We start from the raw sequence: 20,528 nt of genomic DNA, 5'->3' as shown, positions 1-20,528 counted from the left end.
AGCCCCAGGCCCGCCCCACAAGACAGGAACATTCCAGAATGGCTGCAATTAGGTAACACCAACTCTCCCAACAAGTAAAAGACAGTATCATTTACATCTCCATTGGTAATGAGATTTTTAAACTTATGCTGGTTCAATAATAGAGTATAGATTGCTATATGCACGCAAATTTTGTCTTAATTCCAGGAATAATTGCAAGTCAATTTAATGAAGTGTGATATTGGGGGTGGGAGGGAAAATCAGGTAAACTACTTCCTAATTCAGTATTCCAAAGGACAGTGATTACAAATATCAACACTGAATGCTTTATCTGCAGCTAACGCAGTACAAGTCCTTCGGGTCCTGCTGGAGCCCTCGCAAACACTGAAAAGAACTAAGTTCTGCTTATCTGATCTCAGGCAAACCCGAGGCAGCAGAGAGCAGCCGTCTGCTTTCCGCTAGACCTCTATATCTCTCCCTTTCTCTGTCCGGCGTTGGCCCCTCCCTCTGCCTCAGTTCCTCAGTTGGTAACAATAGAGAAAGGAAGCTTTCTGGTATTTGTTGACATCTCCCCTGCGCTTGGTGACTTTAAGGATAGTCATCCCTGTTAGACATTACCATGCAAAGCCGTGTTGTGTAGTGCTCTTTCTTATGCCTCAGGTTGTTTGCATATGTTGTCCCTTTTTCCCAGAACAATTAAAAACAACAACAATATTTCATTAGAAAATGTTCAAACACACAGCAGGGTTGACAGGGTTTGACAGTGAGCACCCCTGTGTGCCTACCTGGGTTCTACCATTAACTCCTCCTCTTGCTTCATCTCCTGTCTGCCCCTCCTGTGTCCTCTGTCTACTGTCAGCCTCTTCCCTGCATCCTGACAGTCACGTCCACCTTGTGATGCAACCGAGATCAAGACGCACAGCACTCTGCACCCCAAAAGTTCCTCACATCCTTCCCAGTTATCAAACACATGCTTCACTCTTCCCCAACTGCAGTTCTCCAGGCCCTCTGACCCGACCCATACCTTGGGGGTCGGACCCTCCCTCTCTCTGGCCTCCCGATGCCTCCTGCTGCTAACGAACTGTGTGTGTGTGTGTGCGCGCGCGCGCGCTCGGTGCAGGGAGCGTTCCCCTTTGCTGAAGGCCCAGGCCATTGGTTTTTCTTCCAGAGCCTTATCCCTGTGGGAAACTCACTCTGGCACCGAGTAGGAGGAGGAGGTCGGCGTCCCAGGCCGCCCACAGCACCGAGGATCCCCCTGAAGACGGTGGAGACCTCGATCCCACCACAGACCCTTTCGGTGGAGACCTGGATCCCACCACGAACCCTTTCGGTGGAGACTGGGATCCCACCACGAACCCTGTCAGTGGAGACTGGGATCCCACCACGAACCCTGTCAGTGGAGACTGGGATCCCACCAAGAACCCTGTGGACCTGCTGGGCTTGAATAAGAGAGAGCCGAACTCTACAGAGGTGGCGAACTCCCTTGTCAGGATAGTGGGAGGGAGGGACTGCAAAGAAGGCGAGTGTCCCTGGCAGGTAAGTGCTGAACACGTTTGGTGAGTGAAGTGGATGGGCCACCCATTCTGGCTGGGCACGGCAGGCACAGCCGTGGAGGCCGAGGCCGGGCTCGTACTGCCCACACACACACACGTGGGCCCTCCGCAGGCTTTGAGCTCCCGTGCGGAAGGAGCCTGAGATGAGAAGAAACTGGGCCCTTGCCTACGCCCTCCACCCCTGCTGCCCATTCCCATCCCATGCTCGGGATCTGAGCCCTAAAAACTCTCCTACAGTAGCAGGAGAGACGGGGTGCCAGCTCGGGCCTTGGATGAGCAGGAAAAGGGCAGCTCCCCTGATTGTGGGTGAGGTCTCTGCTTGCTCCTCTGTTTGACTGGAGGCAGAAAGATTTACTCTCCTTGTTTCATTTCTAATTTGGCAAAAAAAAAACTTTTTTATTCAAGCACCTACATTCTAATGAAGCAGAGAGTACCTTAGAGAAAAATACATCCATTTGTTACCAAAGGGGGGGGCGGAAGGGGGGGGGGATCATTCCGTTGTTCATTTGGAATAAGGTGGCAGATTTAGCAAAAAACACAGGCCTTCCACTTAAAAATTTCAGATAAACAATGAAAAATTTTAATGTAAGTATATACCAGATATTACTTAGGACATACTATTATACCGGAAATTATTTGTTATTCATTTGATTCAATTTTTACTGGATGTCCTCTATTTTATCTGGCAATCCTAACTTGGACTTAATACATTTTTAGTGTTCAAAGTCAAAATGGCTTCTCCTACAAGCAAAATCCCAGAGCTGCCAATTACCTCAGCTCACCCTCTCCTGCAAGCTACATGACAGCTATGCATTTGTCTGAATTATCAAGAGCCAGTGCAGGACGTTGCAACATCTAGTCATCATTCACCCCTGCCCCCCCCCCCCCCCCCCCGTGTGTTTATGGAGAACTCCCATGTCAGGCATGGAGTTGGGGGCTGTGTGCGTAGACTGAGATCATCAGAGCTGTTCCTCTGACATGTGGACATCTAGGCCTGGGCAGGGAGGTGAGGTCCACCCAATGACCACAATTCAAAGTGATGTGATGAAGGCCATGAAGGAGGTACCAGTGGGAATAGAACAAAGTTCCACTGGGAAGACTAGGACAAGCTCCCAGCGGGTGGAGGTGTCAGCCCTGTGAGTGCTTTTAGATGGGACTCCAAGGGCAGAGAGGACAGGGAAGGGCACGGAGCAGAAGGAGCCTCACCAGCCGGTTCCTCGATGAGTTTGTAGGGCTTCCTGATTCTTGCTCTCCTGGTTCCTCATCTCCATCGTTAAGAAGAACAGATGGTGTCCAAGTCTTAGAAAGACTGACTCTCCCTCACTCATCACCCAAGTTGTATTAAGAGTTGATAAATTATACAAAAAAAAAAAAAAAAGGTAAAGAAACATTACAGAAGGCCCCTGACTTATGAAGGTTCAATTTACAACTTTTTAGTTTTACAATGTTAAAGAAGTGATACACATTGATTTTTCCAGGGCTCTTGATGTGCGGTATGATCCTCTCTCCTGATGCTGGCAGTGAGCCCAGCCGGGTGATCAAGAGGGTAAACAACCAATAGTTTATAGTGTCTTTGGCTATTGTATTCTGAGCACCTTTAAGGTGGGCTAGGCTAAGCTATGATATTTAGTAGATTAGGTGTATTCAATGCATTTTTTATTTATGATATTTTCAACTTATAATACAATGGGTTTATTGGGATGTGACCCCATCATAAGTCAAGGAGCATCTGTACTACATACCAGTCAGGAACATCTTCAAGAATTCTTTTAGAACTTGATGTTATTTGTTTCATTAACCCACACATATCCCCAGCCAATAACTGTTGCTTAAAGGATGTAGAATTCCCATGATAAAGTTATTGGCTTAAAGGATGCTCCGTCTCTGGATTTGCAAGCTCGGTTCTTTGGGAGGAAAGAAAAATAGGAGAATTTTGTGTGGTGATTTTCACTTGCCCCGTCAATGCTCACTCCCAGGTGGAATACTCCTCACTCCCAAATCCAAGATCAGGGTGAAAACCCCTTACAGAAGTAGCCACATGGATTCCACAGAAATGAACCTTGACTATGGCCTTCCATGGGCTATGGGAGATTGGCTTGAATAGTGGATCTCTTCTAAGCCACAAGACACACCAGTGTAGGCAAGCATTTGTCCATAGACTGGCTTCTGCCTGGTCTTGGGCATATGCTTAATAACCAGTAAAGATCTTTAACGCACTGACAAATGTTTATCTGTGCATAACTCTTTAGAGAGTGCTGTGACAGAACCAGAAGAAATAAAAGACTAGTCATTGTCAGAGTGAGTTTATAAACCAGGTGGGGGGAAAGGCAGGTAAATTGTGACACAACCCTACTCAGTGGCTAGCATTGGCCACTTAGTGGGGCCCCAGCAAATGTGGAGTAAATGAATAAGTGGGTTCGTCCATTGGCTGGTGGGTAAAACAAAGACCAGAAGGCATGAGATGCTGCCCACACCCGTGCTGTGGAATGAGGGAGTGGTGGGTTGGGAGGAGATGGGAAGGTGCGCTGGGGTCAACCATGAGCCACCTCTTGGAGAGAGAGTGTGCCAGGGTGTAGGACTGAACCACCAGTGGGATAGGTGTGGTGATGCAAACTCAGGTCTGCAGGGCTGGCCATGTTGAGCCATAACCCGAGTGGTCAGGTGAACACTGTGGGTGTGCTGGTTCGGGCCTTGTGTTCCAGACTGAAGATGCCTCAGCTCTCTTCTTGGAAAGGGCAGTGGGGTGGGGGGTGGGGGTGAGGGGGGGGCAAGAGTAGGGGGGAGACTCAGGTGGGCACACCAGCTTTAGGAGGGAGATGCCCTGAACCAGGCAGAAGCAATGAAGAGGAAGGCTTGAATTACAGGTTCCAAAATTCTTTACTCAGAAAGTCAAGTTCAACCTGTTTGGCCCTGGCATTCTCATTGCAGGCTCTGCTCATCAAGGAGAACAATGAAGGCTTCTGTGGAGGCACCATCCTGAATGAGTTCTATATCCTCACTGCCGCTCATTGTCTTCACCAAGCCAAGCATTTCAAGGTGAGGGTAGGTAAGTGGCACCACACCCCTCACCCCTGCAGGGCCCACTGTCACTGCCTTATTTTCAGAGTCCATTAGAACTGATCAAATTTGTTGGAAACACTAGATAAAATTGCTGGAATCCAGACTAGGGGTTGGGGGGAGTTTCACAGATGAGGAAGAGAAGTGGCAAAAGAAGCAGAAGGAGGGGGGAGGAAGAAGGGCCATAAGGAGGAGGGGGGAAAGAAGGAGGGGGAGAAGAAGGAGGAGGGAGAAGGGAAGAGAGCATAGAAGAGGGGAAGAAAAGGAAGGGGAAGGAGGAAGAAGAGGAGAGGAAGAAAGATGAGAAAAAGAAGGGAGCAGAGGGGAAGGAGGAAGACAAGAAGGAGGAGGAGGGTGAAGATGAGGAGAAGAGTGGAGGTAGGACGAAAATGAGGAGGCTGGGCAGGTCTAGTCAGTCTTTCTAAGCTGACAGTTCTCCGCCCTCATGGTTCTCCCTGAGGCTCTTGGTGTCCATGCCCCAAGCGATGGGTCTCTTCTCAGCGACCTTTCCTCTGGGGAAGCCTCTAGAGCCCCTTCCACGATCTGCCACTGAGTCCCTCTGCTTCTTACATGTTTGTCTGTGGGATTATTTCGTCATGTCTGTCCTTCTCTACCAGACTCTGTCTAGAGCTGTCTGATGAAAGCCACAAATGCGAGCCACATGTCATTTTAGTGTTCTAGTGACATTAACTTTTTCATTATGCATTTTAAAATTTTACAGGTGAAATTAATTTTAGTAATATATCTTATTTATTTAACTCAATGTGTCCGGAATATTTCAATATGTAATCCATTGTAGAAGTATTTATGAGCTATTTTGAGTATTATCCTCACTCTAAGTCTGCAATTTGACGCTCACAGCATGTCTCCGTTCAGACCAGCCACATTTCGAGTGCCCAGATGCCCCTGTGGCTGGAGGTGGCTCTCTAGACAGCATGGGTCTAGAACCTGAGGCCTTCACCTCCCTGGTGTCCCTGGCACACAGCACAACCTCGGGAAGTTTGTGTACACAAATGAGTGAACTGGAAGTCCCTGAAGTACTGAACATATGTAGGAAAATGTGACTAATGGTTGCCCCAAGGTAGTGAAATTGAAGGTCATTTTAATTTGCCTCTTTATGATTTCTTATATTTTTCATATTTTCTAGTGGCTATATACCTTTTTTTTTTTTATTAGAAAAAAAAAAAAGAAGCCAAATCCGGTTTGGCTCAGTGGATAGAGCATCAGTCTGCAGACTGGAAGGTCCCAGGTTCGATTCCAGTTAAGGGCATGTACATTGGCTGCAGGCACATCCCCAGTAGGGCATGTGCAGCAGGCAGCTGGTCAGTGTTTCTCTCTCATTGATGTTTCTAGCTTTCTATCCTTCTCCCTTCCTCTCTGTAAAAAATCAATAATAAAATATATTTTAAAAGTAACAATAATAATAATAGCTACTTTAAAAAGTAACCCACCCAAGAATGCGTGGCCCAGGCTGAGCTAACACGGCCATGCTCTCCCCATTTCCCAGGCGATCGGAACACAGAGATTGAAGACGGCAACGAGATGGTGCACGAGGTGGAGATGATCATAAAGCACAACAAGTTTGACCAGAAGACCTTCAACTGTGACATCGCCGTCCTCAAGCTGAAGACGCCCATCACCTTCCGCATGAACGTGGCTCCGGCCTGCCTGCCGGAGAAGGACTGGGCCGAGTCCACGCTCATGACGCAGAAGTCGGGCATCGTGAGCGGCTTCGGGCGCATCCACGAGAAGGGCCGCACGTCCGTCACCCTCAAGATGCTGGAGGTGCCCTACGTGGACCGGAACACGTGCAAGCTGTCCACCGGCTTCAGCATCACCTCAAACATGTTCTGCGCCGGCTACGACTCCAAGCTCGAGGACGCCTGTCAGGGGGACAGCGGGGGGCCCCATGTCACCCAGTTCAAGGACACCTACTTTGTCACGGGCATCATCAGCTGGGGAGAAGGATGCGCGCGGAAGGGAAAGTTCGGGATCTACACCAAAGTCACCAACTTCCTCAAGTGGATCGAGAGGTCCATGAAAGCCAAGGCCAGGCCCCAGGGTGAGCCGGGGGTCACTGCCACACCCATGTCATTAGATTGATATCCCCCCCCCACCACCACCACCACCCCTCAGCAACATCCCTGGCAGCCATTGGTGTCTCCTTGTGTCTTAACACGTGCCACTCTGAACAGGCTGAATCCTGGAATGCGTTTCCTCTCTGCGGTGATTGTGTCGGTTTCTGACCCTGGCCTTGCCCTTGCTGGAGGGCAGTGGGAAATGAAATTGTCCTTTGGAACACTAGGTCCCGCCTTCCCCTTGCCTGGTTGGAAGATTCCTCCTGGAAATGTCACACTTTATAGAACAGGGGTTCACACTCCCCAGGAGACTCTTCCCCTCAAAACCGTGGGGGGCCTTTCTAGTCAGAGCACGTTTTTCTGTTTCTGATTGTCCTAAGCTGCCTTCGGGGCGGGCCACACTCAGAACCCTTGAGTATAAAGGACCAAGGTTCTGGGCGCAGAGACATGGCCCAGCAAGGGTGGCCGCACCCTTGGGTGGTCGGGGTGGGGTTCTTCATCAGGTCCGGTGTCGCCCTCCAGGCCTGTGGTTCACCCGGGACAGAGACGGAGGTGGGAGTGGGTCCCCCAGGGGCCTCCTGTGAAAGGCAGACTCCCTGGGAAGCGGAGGCCCAGAGAGCTGCTCATTGGGGGGCATTTTAATATTGACTCCACCGCTGGTTCTTCTTTCTGGCTTCATGCTAGAATCACCTGGGGTGCTCACCGTGTGTGTGCTTTTAAAAATATATATTTTATTGATTTTTTACAGAGAGGAAGGGAGAAGGATAGAGAGCTAGAAACATTGATGAGAGAGAAACATTGATCAGCTGCCTCCTGCACACCCCCCACCAGGGATGTGCCCGCAACCAAGGTACATGCCCCTGACTGGAATCAAACCTGGGACCTTTCAGTCCGCAGACCAACGCTCTATCCACTGAGCCAAACCAGTTTCGGCATTGTGTGTGTTTTTAATCCTCACCTGAGGATGTTTGTTTTTATTGATTTTTAGAGAGAGAGAAAGGAGCACCTGGGGCCCTTTAAAAATGTGTCCACGCCCGGGCCCACCTTGGTGTAGTTGCCTGAGCAGCTTACGTGTTCAGTAGGCACTAACTGCCCCCAGACCAGGGGCCTCTGCAGTCCTTCATGCAGGCCTCAGCCCAGAGCACCTGAGTCAGAGTCTGTGGCTGACCACCACGTGGGCAGTGCGTGTTGATCGGGGCTGTGAAAGGGCTCCCCTCTCTTCGACCGCGTCGTGTCTAAATGCCAAGACCTTTCCCATCCAAGCCCTGGCCCTCCGCGCAGAGGGTCATGAAAGCCAAACATGCTTTTAGAAAACGGAAAAAGGTCACCCGTAGACCAGACCAGTGTGTTCCCAATGTCCCTCTGGAGTTTGCGTTTTGCGTAACTTTGCTGAGCAAACATTCAAAAACTCCCCAGAATGTCAGTAGCTTTGTGTGTGTGTGTGTGTGTGTGTGTGTGTGTAAACAGGAGATACTGCAAGGTTAAAGTTTATGGTAAACAAGAGACCCTGCAAGCTCAGGAACATCAATGTGGACAAGCCTGCCGTTTCCCAGAAACCGTCTGAGAGCAGGAAAAGCCGAGCAAAGGTGGCTCAGAGTGAGCCTCCACCCAGAGGGCTCGCCAGGCGCCTCCTGGAGACAAGGCCTCCGATGGCAGGAGACCACCACGTGGTCCTGTGGAGGGTTTTCCATGCTGACAACCCGTCTCCGTCCCAAGGCTCACCCCAGACCTGGGCGCCTGTTTCTGGAGATCAAAGGTCGTTTGGGGTCCAGAGGGAACTCCAGGGAAATTCACAAATAAAGCCTGCCTTTGCTGTTACTACTTGATCTCTCACCGTTGGCCATTATTATTGGCACTAGAGTTCATGTATGTATCAGAAAGGAAGGGAAACTGAGGCACAGCAGAGAGAAGGGCAGGAGGAGCCCACAGGTCTGCTTATCTTCCCATCCAGAAACGGAATTCAGGACAGTGAGGTGCTAGACGCACATGTGTCAAACACAAGGCCCGAGGGCCAAATCCAGCCCGCCAGGCCTTGCAATGTGGCCCGCACCGCGCTGTCATCACTGCACTCCGCTGTCAGTTTATGACATTGTCAGTTTATGACTGTTCAGTAAACCATTCGGCCCGCGATTTAGGCTGGATTTTAGATTTTGGCCCCTTCTCTGATTGAGTTCGACACCCCTATGCTAGAGGAAAGGGGAAGTGGTGCCCTCGGCTGCCGTAGGGAGGGTCTTGGTGTAGGGCTCCCAGGTGGGGCAACTGCTGTTTGCCCCGGAACAACCTAACTCTGTCTCTGAGCACCACTGTCCTCACGGGAAAACGGAACGCATGAAGCCACTCACGGACGCGGTTACCCTGCACACGGGCCACGGCGTGTGTGGGAGGGATACCCCTTACCTGCTGCCCCCCGAGCTTCCCCAGGGAGGTTACCTAAGGGGCTGCTGGCGTCGGGGGTGAGGCCCGGCCACACAGAGACCAGCAGGAAGCCGAGACTGAGGGCCCAGCGAGGCGACAGAGTGAAGGTCTGATGTTTTCCTCCTGAGAGTGGGAGAGGCTGCAGCATTCTAACAAAACCACTTCTCCCCAGGCCCTGCCACACCCCACACACATGCCAGTTCCTGAGGGTAGAACAGTGAAGGTGACAACCGGGGACTGCTCCCCCAGAAACAGGGAGGGGGTTCTGGGCGGTGATGTGAGGTTTGAAGGGACAAGGAGACCCAGCTGAGCGTGAGTGAGGAGGCAAGGGGAGAGTGTAAGCCAGCTGCATGGGGAAAGGGGGTGGGGGGGCGGGGGAAGGATAAAGGAGGGGGTACAACACTGCAGCTTCCAAGCCAGCGGTGGCAGGAGGTTCTCAAGAACACAGGTTCCTGCCCACTGGCAGGGCCTGCTGGCTCCCTGGGGAGTCTGTGGGGCCTGAGGCCCTCCCTGCACACAGGTGTGGGCGCCAGGGCTGAGGCCTTCCAGCCGGATGAGGAGGAGGGAAGTGCTGGGGGTAAAGGGGCAGGGGGGATGGCTGTTCTCCATCCCCATTAGCATGGAGGGTCTCAATTTCCATTTCAGCAGGTCCCTGCTGCTACGGCTACCACGGGAATCACTGCTCAAGCAAGCTCTCGGGACCCCAAAATCCTGGCGGACAAATTGCTGAGAAGGAAGATGTCTCAGAGCACCACCCCAGAAGTGACTGTTTAATTGCAGGCAGGACAGGGTAGCTTTATAACAGCGAGATCTGCTGGGCACATAGCCAGGTGTGTCCGACATCAGGCGTTCCCAACAGCGCAGTGGGAAGGACACACACACACACACACACACACACACCGAGTCACTGTGAGGGGGTCAGTCGGGCAAGTCCAGCTGGCGAGGGCCTGGACACTCCAAAAATGCCAGCATCTAAAGCCCAAACAGGAGGGGGGACTGCAGTGATTGAGACTTGCGAGGACAGGAACAGGCTGCAGCGAGAGAGAAGGACGGCCGAAGGAGTTCCTCAACTGATGCCCCGTCACAGAAAGGTTCCCCTGTATATGGGGGTGCAGGGGAGAGGAGGGACGGAGAGAGAGGTAAGACAGAGATACAGAGACAGACAGAGAGTTAGGGGGACAGACAGAAAGGGCCTCCGCTGGGGTCCCTCCCTGTGCCGACCCACTTGGTGAGCGTGTGACAGGAAACAGTAGAGGGTGGGTATGAGCGCCCCTCCCCACGGAGTATTACATTGCCCCACGGTGCGGGGTGATTCTCGGTTCAAAGGCACACGTGGCTCTTACCAAATGGCCCCGGGTCCACTCTTCCATGTGGCACTCTGTGTCCCGGGAGCCCTGGCTGGGCTGGTCTCCTGCTGTGGTGGACTCTAGCCCTTCGCAGAGAGGCTGCTGACCCCGGCCCACCCACCAGTCCTCTGCTGCCCTCCTGTGGGCGCCCTCCCACTCGGGCCTCCTTGCTGGGCTCCAGGCAGCAGCAGCCCTACCTCAGGCCCTGGAGTGTCTCTCTCAGTCACACACACACACACACACACACACACACACACACACACACACATGGCTCCCGGTGTTCAGATTCCTCTCCCAAAGGGAGCCTCTGTGGCTGGCTTGTCTGCAATAGCTCCCATGTGGCTCTGTACCCGCTGACCTGTTCTTCTCTTCCTGGTAGAAATGTGACCCTATTTCTCCCTCCCTCTCTCCCCCTCCCCCACACTAGCACATGGGCTCCGGGCCCAGGCGCAAGACACGTGTGCAAGGATGGCCCCGGCTTTTCCCAGGGCCACCATCACCCCATCTCCTTGGACAGGACCTCCTGGCTTCGCCCCCAACAAGTCCATCCAGCTCTGGCACCTAAATTCCTCACCAAGGCCCTCTTGGCTTTGGCTTTTCCTTTCTCTGCCTCACACCCTCCACTCCTCCCTCTGCCTTGAACAGGAAAATACAAAATGGAAGCATGCATTTAAAACATTGAATGAAACCAGAGAGAGTTGGACCTGCATCACCACCATTTGCCACCATCTGGAACGGAAATGTCATGGCTGACATGTACACATAAGGAACTGTTTGACATTGAAATTGGGTCTCAAAAGAACTGGTGGCCCAGAAGGAAGCTCACTACAGACTGATGCATATGCCTTTCAGCATAACGATTATAGCTTGTCTCATTTTTTGTTTTTATAAGCATATTTCCAGTAGGACATGATCTCACTCATCTAGGGGAAATGGTGAACAACATAGACTGATGAACAAGAACAGACCCAGAGATAAGGAGCCATGGGTCAGACTGTTGGACCTCAGAGGGAGGATGGGGATAAAAGGGAGAGATCAACCAAAGGACTTGTGTGCACACATATGAGCCTAACAAGTGGTCAAAGACATAGGGAGGTGGGGGCATGAGTGAGGGGGTGGGGAATGGAATGGAGGGTTGAGGACAAATATATGATACCTTAATCAATAAAGAAATTAATAAAAATTAAAAAAAACATTGAATGAGTCCAATAAAATTCCAGGCAAAATGTGCTCGTAGCGGAAGACACCCCTTTCCCCGTTTTCTGCTTCTGTCCCCTACGTTTCAGGGCTGGTGGTCGTTGAGGCGAGCAGCCTCCCTGCATTGTGAGTGGCCCGGGCGGGCGGGCGGACTTTGGCCCCTGTGTTTGCAGACCTGTCCCTGGGCTGCGATCAGAATGGCGGGCTGCGTCCGGCTGCTCCTGCTCCTCCTGGGCCTCCACATTGCTGAGCCCGCAGGTGGGTGTCGCCCTCCTAACTGTGTCCTCCTGGACAGTGTGGGTTTGGTCAGGGGGCTTTTCCTGGGGCAGAGGAGCCCCTGGGTGGCCAGCGGGTCTGCACTCAGCTCCCAGAAGAGCTTCCTGATCTTGTTATAATCCATGACCAATGAGTTGGAAGTGATGGGACCCCTGGGAATCCTCAGAAGAGATGCCAGAGAGAATCAGGAAGTGGGAGCCCGTCTGATGGGGACAGGAGAGGGGGCAGCAGGCCTCCAGCTGTGGCAGCACCATGTACTCTGACTCCCAGGCAGCGGGCATCGCAGTCCTCGGGGAAGCCCATCACTGCTGACGGCACCTCCCTTCTCTTGCTCCGCAGTCTTTCTTTCTACCTCAAAAGCAAATGAAGTTCTGGTAAGATGGAAGCGGGCTGGCTCCTATCTCCTGGAAGAGATCTTTGAGGGACAGTTGGAAAAAGAATGTTATGAAGAAATCTGTGTCTATGAAGAAGCAAGAGAAGTATTTGAAGATGACAAGGTCGCTGTATGTACCCCCACCATGAACTCACACACTTTCTGATTATTCCAATTTCTGTTGCCTGGGAGGGCATACTTTCTCAAAAAGGCGAAGCTAAGTTAATAACCTGTTTACTTACCTGTGAGGCTGACTTAATCCTAATGTTACGGGGGAGGAAACAGACAGAGAAGTGAAATAATTTTCCCATCTAGTATGCAGGGGACCCGGATACCGGTACTAACTCAGTTCTAACCCTTAAACCCCTTCTTCTAACTAAACACATTAGCACATTGATTAACTTACTCATCACAAACATCAGTCAGCTTGTCATGACGCTGACAGAATTTGATATTTTTAATAGAGACCTAGTTGCTTCAATATATCAACAGATTTTTAAGGAACAAAAAGCCTCTCTAGAGTGCCTATATAGTAAAAATATCTCTCATAATCTATCATTTGGATTAAAACTGACTATATATATATATATATATATATCCTCTAAATAATATAAGCAAACAATTCTTGCTTATTCATAAACTTATTAGAAGATAAAGAAGTCAAATCTGACAGATATAATATGTAAAATATTTAATAAAGATCTCCTAGTTTTACATATAACAGTAGCAACATTTAAAGTTATTCTGAATAAAATATCGACCTGTTTCCCTAGTATATTTTTAAAATCATCGTTTCTTGCAAGCTTATCTATGTCCTCTTAATTTTACATCATTCAGGTTGTTACAAGTCCAAGAATGATTGGGAGATGGCAACCACTTGTTTACATTCTAGGCTTCCGTTCCTAGTAATTATCCTAATTTTAGATACCCTAATTTTATATATGAGAGAACTCTTCTGAAATAGACCACCTTTTCTAAAACTGGGATAAATTAAAACTTCCTGGTAAGAGGAAAATTGTGGGGTTTTCTTATTTTCAATTACAGTTGACATTCACTATTACTTTATATTAGTTTCAGATTAACAGCCTAGTGGTTAGACACATATAATTTAGGAAGTGTTCCTCCAATAAATCTAGTACCCATATAACACCCTACAAAATTATTACAATGTTATTAATATTATTGACTATATTCCCTATGCTGTACTTTGCATCCTCATAACTACTCTGAAACTACCCATTTGTACATTTTTTAAAAATTCTCATTCAAGGATATGTTTTTATTGGTTTGAGAGAGAGAGAGGAAGGGATTGAGAGAGAAAGAGAGAGAAGTGAGAGAGAAATATTGATTGATTGCCTCCTTCTCACACCTCAACTGGGGATCGAACCCTCAACCTTTTGATGTACAGGATGACACTCCAACCAACTGAACCACTCAGCCAGTGTTATCCATTTGTACAATACTTGTTATTTATTTCACCTTTTTCTCGCATCCCCCTCTCCCCACTCCCACCTGGCAACTGTCAGTTTGTTCTCTGCATCTATGAGTCTGTTTCTGTTTTCTTTGTTCATTCATCTTGTTCTTTAGATTCCACACATAAGTGAATAAGTCTTTTATTCAAAAGACATATGGTATTAGTCTTTCTCTGTCTAGCTTATCACTTAGCGAAATACCCTCTAGGTCCATCCAGAAAATTGTCCTCTTAATTTGACATCATTCAGATTGTTACAAGTCCAAGTATGCTTGGGAGGTGGCAACCACTTGTTTACATTCTAGGCTTTAATTCTGAGTAATTATCCTAATTTTAGATACCCCCACCCAAATTAACCTTACACATACACATACCTACTTTTGGTTGTTGTTTCATTGGTTTATTAAAAAAAAAAAAAAGTGGTGTTAGTTTTTTATATCTACATCATGCACTCTGTAGACTAGGACATGAATGAAAACGGTGCCCCTGGAGGAGGGGAAGGTGACCTTGGGAGGCCGTGGTCACGGTGTTTGTACCACATCACAGGCTATTATTTCTCCTTCCTTAAATAGGTTACAGTAAGTACACATGAAATAGGATACGTTCCATGTATATTAGATAAAACATTAGATAGATAATTTTGCATTCTCTGTTTCAACCAGAATTTTTCTATTAAGTGGATAAAATCAACATGTGTTACCTTTAAGCCAATCGATGAGAGAAAATATTTTTAAAATCATCTATTTGCAACCCTTTTATATTTTAACTTTACAGGGTGAGTTTTGGAAACGTTATATGGGTAAGTAGCCTCAACTCTTGCAAGGGTTATTTCCTCTTTTTCCTTAAGATGAGCTAAGGCATTCCACATTTCAAACTTAGGTACCTGGACACTCCCTGAGGAGAAGGGTGGGAAAGTTCCCAAGGTCCTGGGGAGTTGGGGAGAAGCCAGAGGGTCCCCATCCTGAGCTGCTCCTCTCATTCCTGGGGCCTCACAGGGTCAAGTTGAGGAAAGCCTCACCGTAGGCTTGGGGATGCTGGGTGCCCCTCTAGGAAGAGCTCCCAGAAGACCTCGGAGACTGAGGGCCACGGGGATGGGCGAGGGGAATTAGAAGAGCTGGGGCAGCCAGCGACAGCCACTGGTCACCATGGTCACTCAGCCAAGAAAGGAGGTGAAGGAGGGGGACTTAGACAAACATCGTGGGCACACATGGCTGGTGGGACCCCAGGGGACACATGAGGAGCTCCTGGCAGCCTAATCCAGCCTCCGGGCGTCCTGGGCAGCAGGGCCAGGGGACATCAGGAGGAACTGGATGATTCCACCTGCACAAGGTTCTCACATCCCTCTTGGCAGGTGGCTCCCCATGCGTCTCCCAGCCCTGCCTCAACAATGGGTCCTGCCAGAACAACATCCGCAGCTACACCTGCACTTGCTCCGAGGGCTACGAGGGCAAGAACTGTGCCTTTGGTGAGTCCCCAGCCCCTGGACCCACCCCAACTGTACAGAGATGGGCTCCCAGGAGGGAGCAAAGGGTGCCTGTGGGAACCAAGTTCTGACCCAGTTCTCCACTGGAAATCATCCTGTGAATGGCCCTCCTGCCTTCCAAACACGTCTCCCTACAGTTCCCATGGCTTAGAGTCCTCTCCTGGTCCCCCCCAAACCCAGCCTTGCCTAACCCATTTACAATCTACTCTCCAGAATCCCTGGAACCTGACCCACCCCAAGCAGGGTGATGGGATCTGGAGGGTCCCTCTGTAAGGGGGAGTCACACACAGGCTGGCTCAGAGGTAGGCATGGATGTAAGATTTACAGCTTCATGAACTAATATTTCTTGTGGGAATGGGGAGAAATTAATTTCCTATCAATAATTATCAGATATGGAAATAAATTCACTTAATTTTTTTCAATGCCTCTGGTCAATACAGAGTCAGTTCTCTGGGGAAAAATATTATTCCCAGCCCAGATCTCTCCTCTGAAGTTCATCTTCTTTCTCTAACTGCCACCTTGAGAGCCCCATGTAGTTTCACAGACATCCCAAACCTAACACATGCCAAAGCAAGATTCTGATCCTCATCCCAGCTGCTCAACCACCCACATGGGATCCCACTAGATCCCTCCCATTCCACATCCCCACCTGTAGCAGGAAGTGAAAGTTGGGAAAATGGGCAGGTACCTTGCAGTATGTACACATATATCCATGACCAAATTACATTTTCTGAGGACAGATACAAGGTTTGTCACTCACTGAACCTTTGAGTTCTCCATGCACATTCCTGAAGACATGGGAAGTGTGGGAAGTGCTCCTATGGGGAACCAAAAATCTGAAAATAATGCGAACATTTGGACTGAAAAGCCAGAGCCCCAAGACTCACAGAAATTTAAAAACGACTATTCCCATGTTAGCACTTCTGGTCTCCCCTTTATTTCCTTTTCAGCTAAAAATGAATGTCACACATTGAGGACGGATGGGTGTCAACACTTCTGCCACCCCGGACAGGACTCCTACATTTGCAGCTGTGCACAGGGGTACAAACTGGGCCAAGACTACAAATCATGCATCCCACATGGTGAGTTCTCAACCAGTGATTAGTGAGAAAAGGTGGTCTCTCCCTTTCCTACCCTGTTGGCTCCCATACACACCCCCACTCCTCCTACAATAACGTTTGTAATACCACCTCTTGTCCATGAGATGAAGAGTCACTATGATGCAACCAGCCCTCCCTACCTCCATGCTGAAGCTTGCCTGGGTCCTAGGAGTATCTTAGCTAACCTGCAAACACGGAGAGCAGGTGATTTAACTTCACCTGTGGCCCCATGAGTTATCCTATATAATAAAAGCCTAATATGCTAAGTCCGGTCATCCAGTCATCTGTTCAACCAATCAAAGCATAATATGCTAATAATATGGTAAGGCCACTGAGCTGCTTGCTATAATGTGCACTGACCACCAGGGGGCAGACATTCCAACAGCTAGGTTAGCTTGCTGCTGGGGTCCGGTAGATTGGGCAGAGCAAGACAGGCTGGACAGGCCCTGGATCCCTCCCGGGCTGGCCAACCTCCATGTCCCTCTGCAGCCCAGATCATGGGTGGGTGGGTGGGAGGCAATCAACCAAAGACCATCCTATATAATAAAAGGCTAATATGTAAATTGACCGAGTGACAGAATGAGTGGTCACTATGACGCCACTGACCACCAGGGGCTGCCCCCTGGTGGTCAGTGCACTCAACACAGGAGCTGCCCCCTGGTGGTCAGTGCACTCCCACAGGAGGAGTACCGCTCGGCCAGAAGCCCAGCTCATGGCTAGCAAGAGCAGCTGCAGTGGCAGGAGCCTCTCCCACCTCCGCAGCAGTGCTAAGGATGTCCGACTGACGGCTTAAACCTGCTCCTGAGGGACCTCCCAGAGTCATGAATTTCATGCACTGGGCCTCTAGTCTCAAAATAATGGGCATGGAGAAGCCACATTCAAGTAGTGAACACCATTTGATTAGATAAAACTGATCGATGTTTGACTTGGAAGGCACTGATCTTTCTTATGTTGTCACCATGAACGAAGACAAGTGTGCGTGTGGAATCCTGAATTCTGAAGGCATCAAGGCAACACAGAGGAGCAGGCGGAATCCTCAGATTTTCCCATGGCAGGTAACGGAAACATTTCATAAACATGTTTTCATTTTTAGTTACAGGTTTCATCCTACTTGTCATTTCCATGGTCTTTGCCAACCAAACAGAAACATAATGACTAAGGGAAAGAGGCATTTTTGATTTAAGTGAACCATTAACTTATCTCAAAGTCCTACTTCAGAGCACTTTCTAATGCCGAATTCACAACTTCAGGGGTCTTCATTCTTTCATCAAATAAAAAGTTTTATTTGTAGCCACCCTGGCCCAATGTCATTGCTCTCAGACCATAGGTATTTTAACCAGCATTTCATTCTTTTCTTGCTTTTTTAGTAATTCCATAAAATAAGCATTACTTTTATTACTATGGCTATTCCACCAATGTGGATTTTAATTTACATATGCTAGCCAATTTTCTTGCTTCTAATGCAGTTCATCTCTTTTGTTTGTACACCTTTTTTTTTTTTTTTAAATGTACGCCTTTTTTGTGTGTTTTTGTTGTTGTTGTTGTTAATCTTCACCAGAGGATATTTTTCCATTGATTTTTAGAGAGAGTGGAAGGGAGGAGGGGAGAGGGGGAAAAAAGAGAAACATCAATGTGAGAGACACATCAATTGGTTGCCTTCTGCAACCCAGGTTCTTGACCTGGGATTGAACCTGAGACTCTTCAGTCCATGGGCCAACACTCTAACCACTGAGTTACACCAGCTAGGCCCTGAAGTACACCCTTTAGGACAGCCCTGTCAATAGAAATATAATGTCAGCTGCATATGTAACTGAAATTTCCTAGTCACACTAATGAAAGTAAAGCAGATCAAATGAATTTGGATAATGTATTTTATTTACCAGTACTTTAAAATGTCTAAATACTATTATTTCAACATGTCTTTGGGGCCTATATTCTTTTTATCTTTTTAAACATATTTTTATTGATTTCCGAGAGGAAGGGAGAATTAGAAACATCAATGATAAGAGAGAATCATTGCTTGTCTACCTCTTGCATGCTCCCGACTGAAGACTGAGCCCACCACCAGGGCATGTGCCCTTGACCAGAATCGAACCCAAGACCCTTGAGTCTACAGGCCAATGCTCTAGCCAAAGAGCCAAATTGGATAGGGCTGGAGCCCATATTCTTAACCACCAGACTATATTGCCCTTAATCCTGCTAATTGTCTGTCTTGTTTTTCTTTTGTTTTTTAAGGTAAAACTAATAGATTCCGAAGGAAACGACTTCTGTGGTGGTGTTATAGTACAGGAAAATTTTGTGCTGACAACAGCAAAATGTTCACTGTTACACAGAAATATCAGTGTGAAAACAAGTAAGTATTCTAGCACTCATTTTTATAAGACCATGCTGGAAATAAACAGTATCCTATGTAGAATGAAAATTTAAAAACTAGAATTTTGTTTTTAATGCAATATAGAACCAAATTTAACTTCAATACGTCTGAGCTACTTATAAAGTGAGTAAGCATATGTATAAACCTAGTGGAATGTCGAGGCATAGCAAGCAAATACTAATATTCAGACTGAGGAAGTCACGGCTGATAAGAACATAATTTGATACCGAAATGGAGAGGGTGTGTTATATGGCAGATACTTGACTAAAAGTCAGAAGATCTGGGTTCAGACTCCCCTGTCACCCAAGGCCACAGCTGTGATGTGGAGCTCACCACCTAACTTGTCTGTGACTCATCAGTGAAAAAATGGGCAGTAACTTCTGTCCTGTAGGGAGGTTGCAGAGGGTCAGTGATAATCTGGGAAAGTGCTCTATGATTCTAAAGATCCTTATTATATAATATTTCACTCCTCATCCTTGAGTATTTTTCAGTCATCAAAATGTCAACCTGAAAAACCACTTCTGAACGGCCCAGTTTTGATTAGCTTGAAGAAGTTCCCCTAGTTTATTTACCACTTCACCAAAATAACTCATTTTGACTTTTTGGAGGCGGAGTATGAGGAGGAATTAGTTGGAATACTTCATTCCATAGATGAAGAAAGATCAGCACAGATAGCCCCGGCATGCTTTACCGTGCCCAGCCTCTGCCTTGCCACAGGGTTCACTGAGAAGTTAGTTTCATATTATTGTAACCTGAAAACCAGACTTTAAGTTACAAAAGCCAGTGATTGTCCATTATTTCAGATTTCCCTAGAACGAGTGAGGACCCGCTGACGATGGAGGTGAAGCGCGTCCACGTGCACATGATGTACGAGGAGGAGACGGGGGACAATGACATTTCGCTCTTGGAGCTGGAGCTGCCCATCCTATGCCCCGACATGGGGCTCCCCGTCTGTGTGCCTGAGCAGGACTTTGCGGAGCGCATCCTCATCCCGCGGACACCGGGCCTCCTCGTTGGCTGGACATCCAATGGCTCCGAGCTGGGCAATGTGCCGATGCAGCTGCCCGTCACACACATGGACAGCGAGGAGTGCGGCAGGGCCCTGAACGTGACCGTCACCACGAGGACGTACTGCGAGAGGGGAGAGGCAGCCGGAGGGGTGCAGTGGGCGGAAGGGAGCGTGGTCGCCAGAAAACACAAAGGCACCTGGTTCCTGACAGGGATTCTGAGCTCGGTGCCCACAGAACAGTATGGACAGGAGTTTCTTCTCACCAAGGTTTTGAGATACTCACTCTGGCTTAGACAAATTATGAAGTGACTAAACCCAGCTAAGCCTCAAGAATAAGAGATGTGGTGGGATTACACACCTTAACTGCGAGCATGGACTTAAATTAAAATTTCACAGCAAAAATGGTTGTGACTGCCCCAGGACAACCCACTGGGCCTAAACCATCAGTAACGGCTTATGACAGTGATTTTCAACTGGTATGCTGCGAGAATTTTTAAAACATGCAATACCTGACTATTTTGGTCAGGGGCAAGGACCTCTTTTCCTTTAGACTATCAAATAAAAAAAATGTCAACAGCCAACATAACAATAGCCGTCCAGTGTGAATGAATCAAAATTATCTTTATCAGACTGGTAAAACATATACTTTTTGGTGTACTGCAGAATTTTATTAATTAGTTTATGTGTGCCATGAGATGAAAAAGGTTGAAAATTGCTGGCTTAGGAGCTCATTACTGAGTACTGTGAAAAGTCTTTTGCTTGGGACCTTTTATCTAAAGATTTTAAGAGAATGGGAGACCAGAGGGACCTCATAGTT

The 20,528-nt window shown here is 48.4% G+C and overlaps 2 protein-coding genes across 3 annotated transcripts in view; both read left to right on the top strand.

Moving 5' to 3' along the window:
* LOC311618548 (uncharacterized protein) overlaps nucleotides 1–6,893 on the top strand; it is a 35,312-nt gene extending 28,419 nt beyond the window's left edge. Inside the window, 3 exon segments of the mRNA XM_084876172.1 lie at nucleotides 1,148–1,515; nucleotides 4,461–4,578; nucleotides 6,097–6,893. Of these exon segments, the coding sequence (XP_084732298.1) occupies nucleotides 1,148–1,515; nucleotides 4,461–4,578; nucleotides 6,097–6,692 (1,082 nt within the window). The 3' untranslated portion in view covers nucleotides 6,693–6,893.
* A 3,161-nt stretch (nucleotides 6,894–10,054) lies between these two features.
* Nucleotides 10,055–20,302, top strand: PROZ (protein Z, vitamin K dependent plasma glycoprotein). Of its 2 annotated transcripts, XM_084879847.1 has the most exons (9): nucleotides 10,055–10,221; nucleotides 11,715–11,883; nucleotides 12,241–12,404; nucleotides 14,520–14,544; nucleotides 15,097–15,210; nucleotides 16,179–16,310; nucleotides 17,298–17,383; nucleotides 18,564–18,681; nucleotides 19,506–20,302. In XM_084879847.1, exons 1-9 carry the CDS (start codon nucleotides 10,156–10,158, stop codon nucleotides 20,018–20,020), a joined length of 1,389 nt encoding a protein of 462 aa, XP_084735973.1. In that variant the 5' UTR covers nucleotides 10,055–10,155; the 3' UTR covers nucleotides 20,021–20,302. The 2 variants fall into 2 exon arrangements, with proteins under 2 accessions (XP_084735973.1, XP_084735974.1); XM_084879848.1 differs by lacking the exon at nucleotides 10,055–10,221 and having other exon boundaries at nucleotides 11,776–11,883.
* Nucleotides 20,303–20,528: the final 226 nt, after the last annotated feature.

This window comes from Pipistrellus hanaki (assembly GCF_964339955.1).
Source record: "Pipistrellus hanaki genome assembly, chromosome: 3".
Lineage (NCBI taxonomy): Eukaryota > Metazoa > Chordata > Mammalia > Chiroptera > Vespertilionidae > Pipistrellus > Pipistrellus hanaki.
This window is presented reverse-complemented; position numbering and strand designations above follow the sequence as displayed.

Excerpts from the sequence above, each read along its gene's own strand:
- PROZ (XM_084879847.1), top strand. The coding sequence starts at position 10,156 with ATGCCCCGTCACAGAAAGGTTCCCCTGTATATGGGGGTGCAGGGGAGA. Across the intron at positions 10,222-11,714 it reads GAGGAGGGACGGAGAGAGAG|GGCTGGTGGTCGTTGAGGCG; the intron begins GTAAGACAGAGA and ends CCTACGTTTCAG. Across the intron at positions 12,405-14,519 it reads TTGAAGATGACAAGGTCGCT|GGTGAGTTTTGGAAACGTTA; the intron begins GTATGTACCCCC and ends TTAACTTTACAG.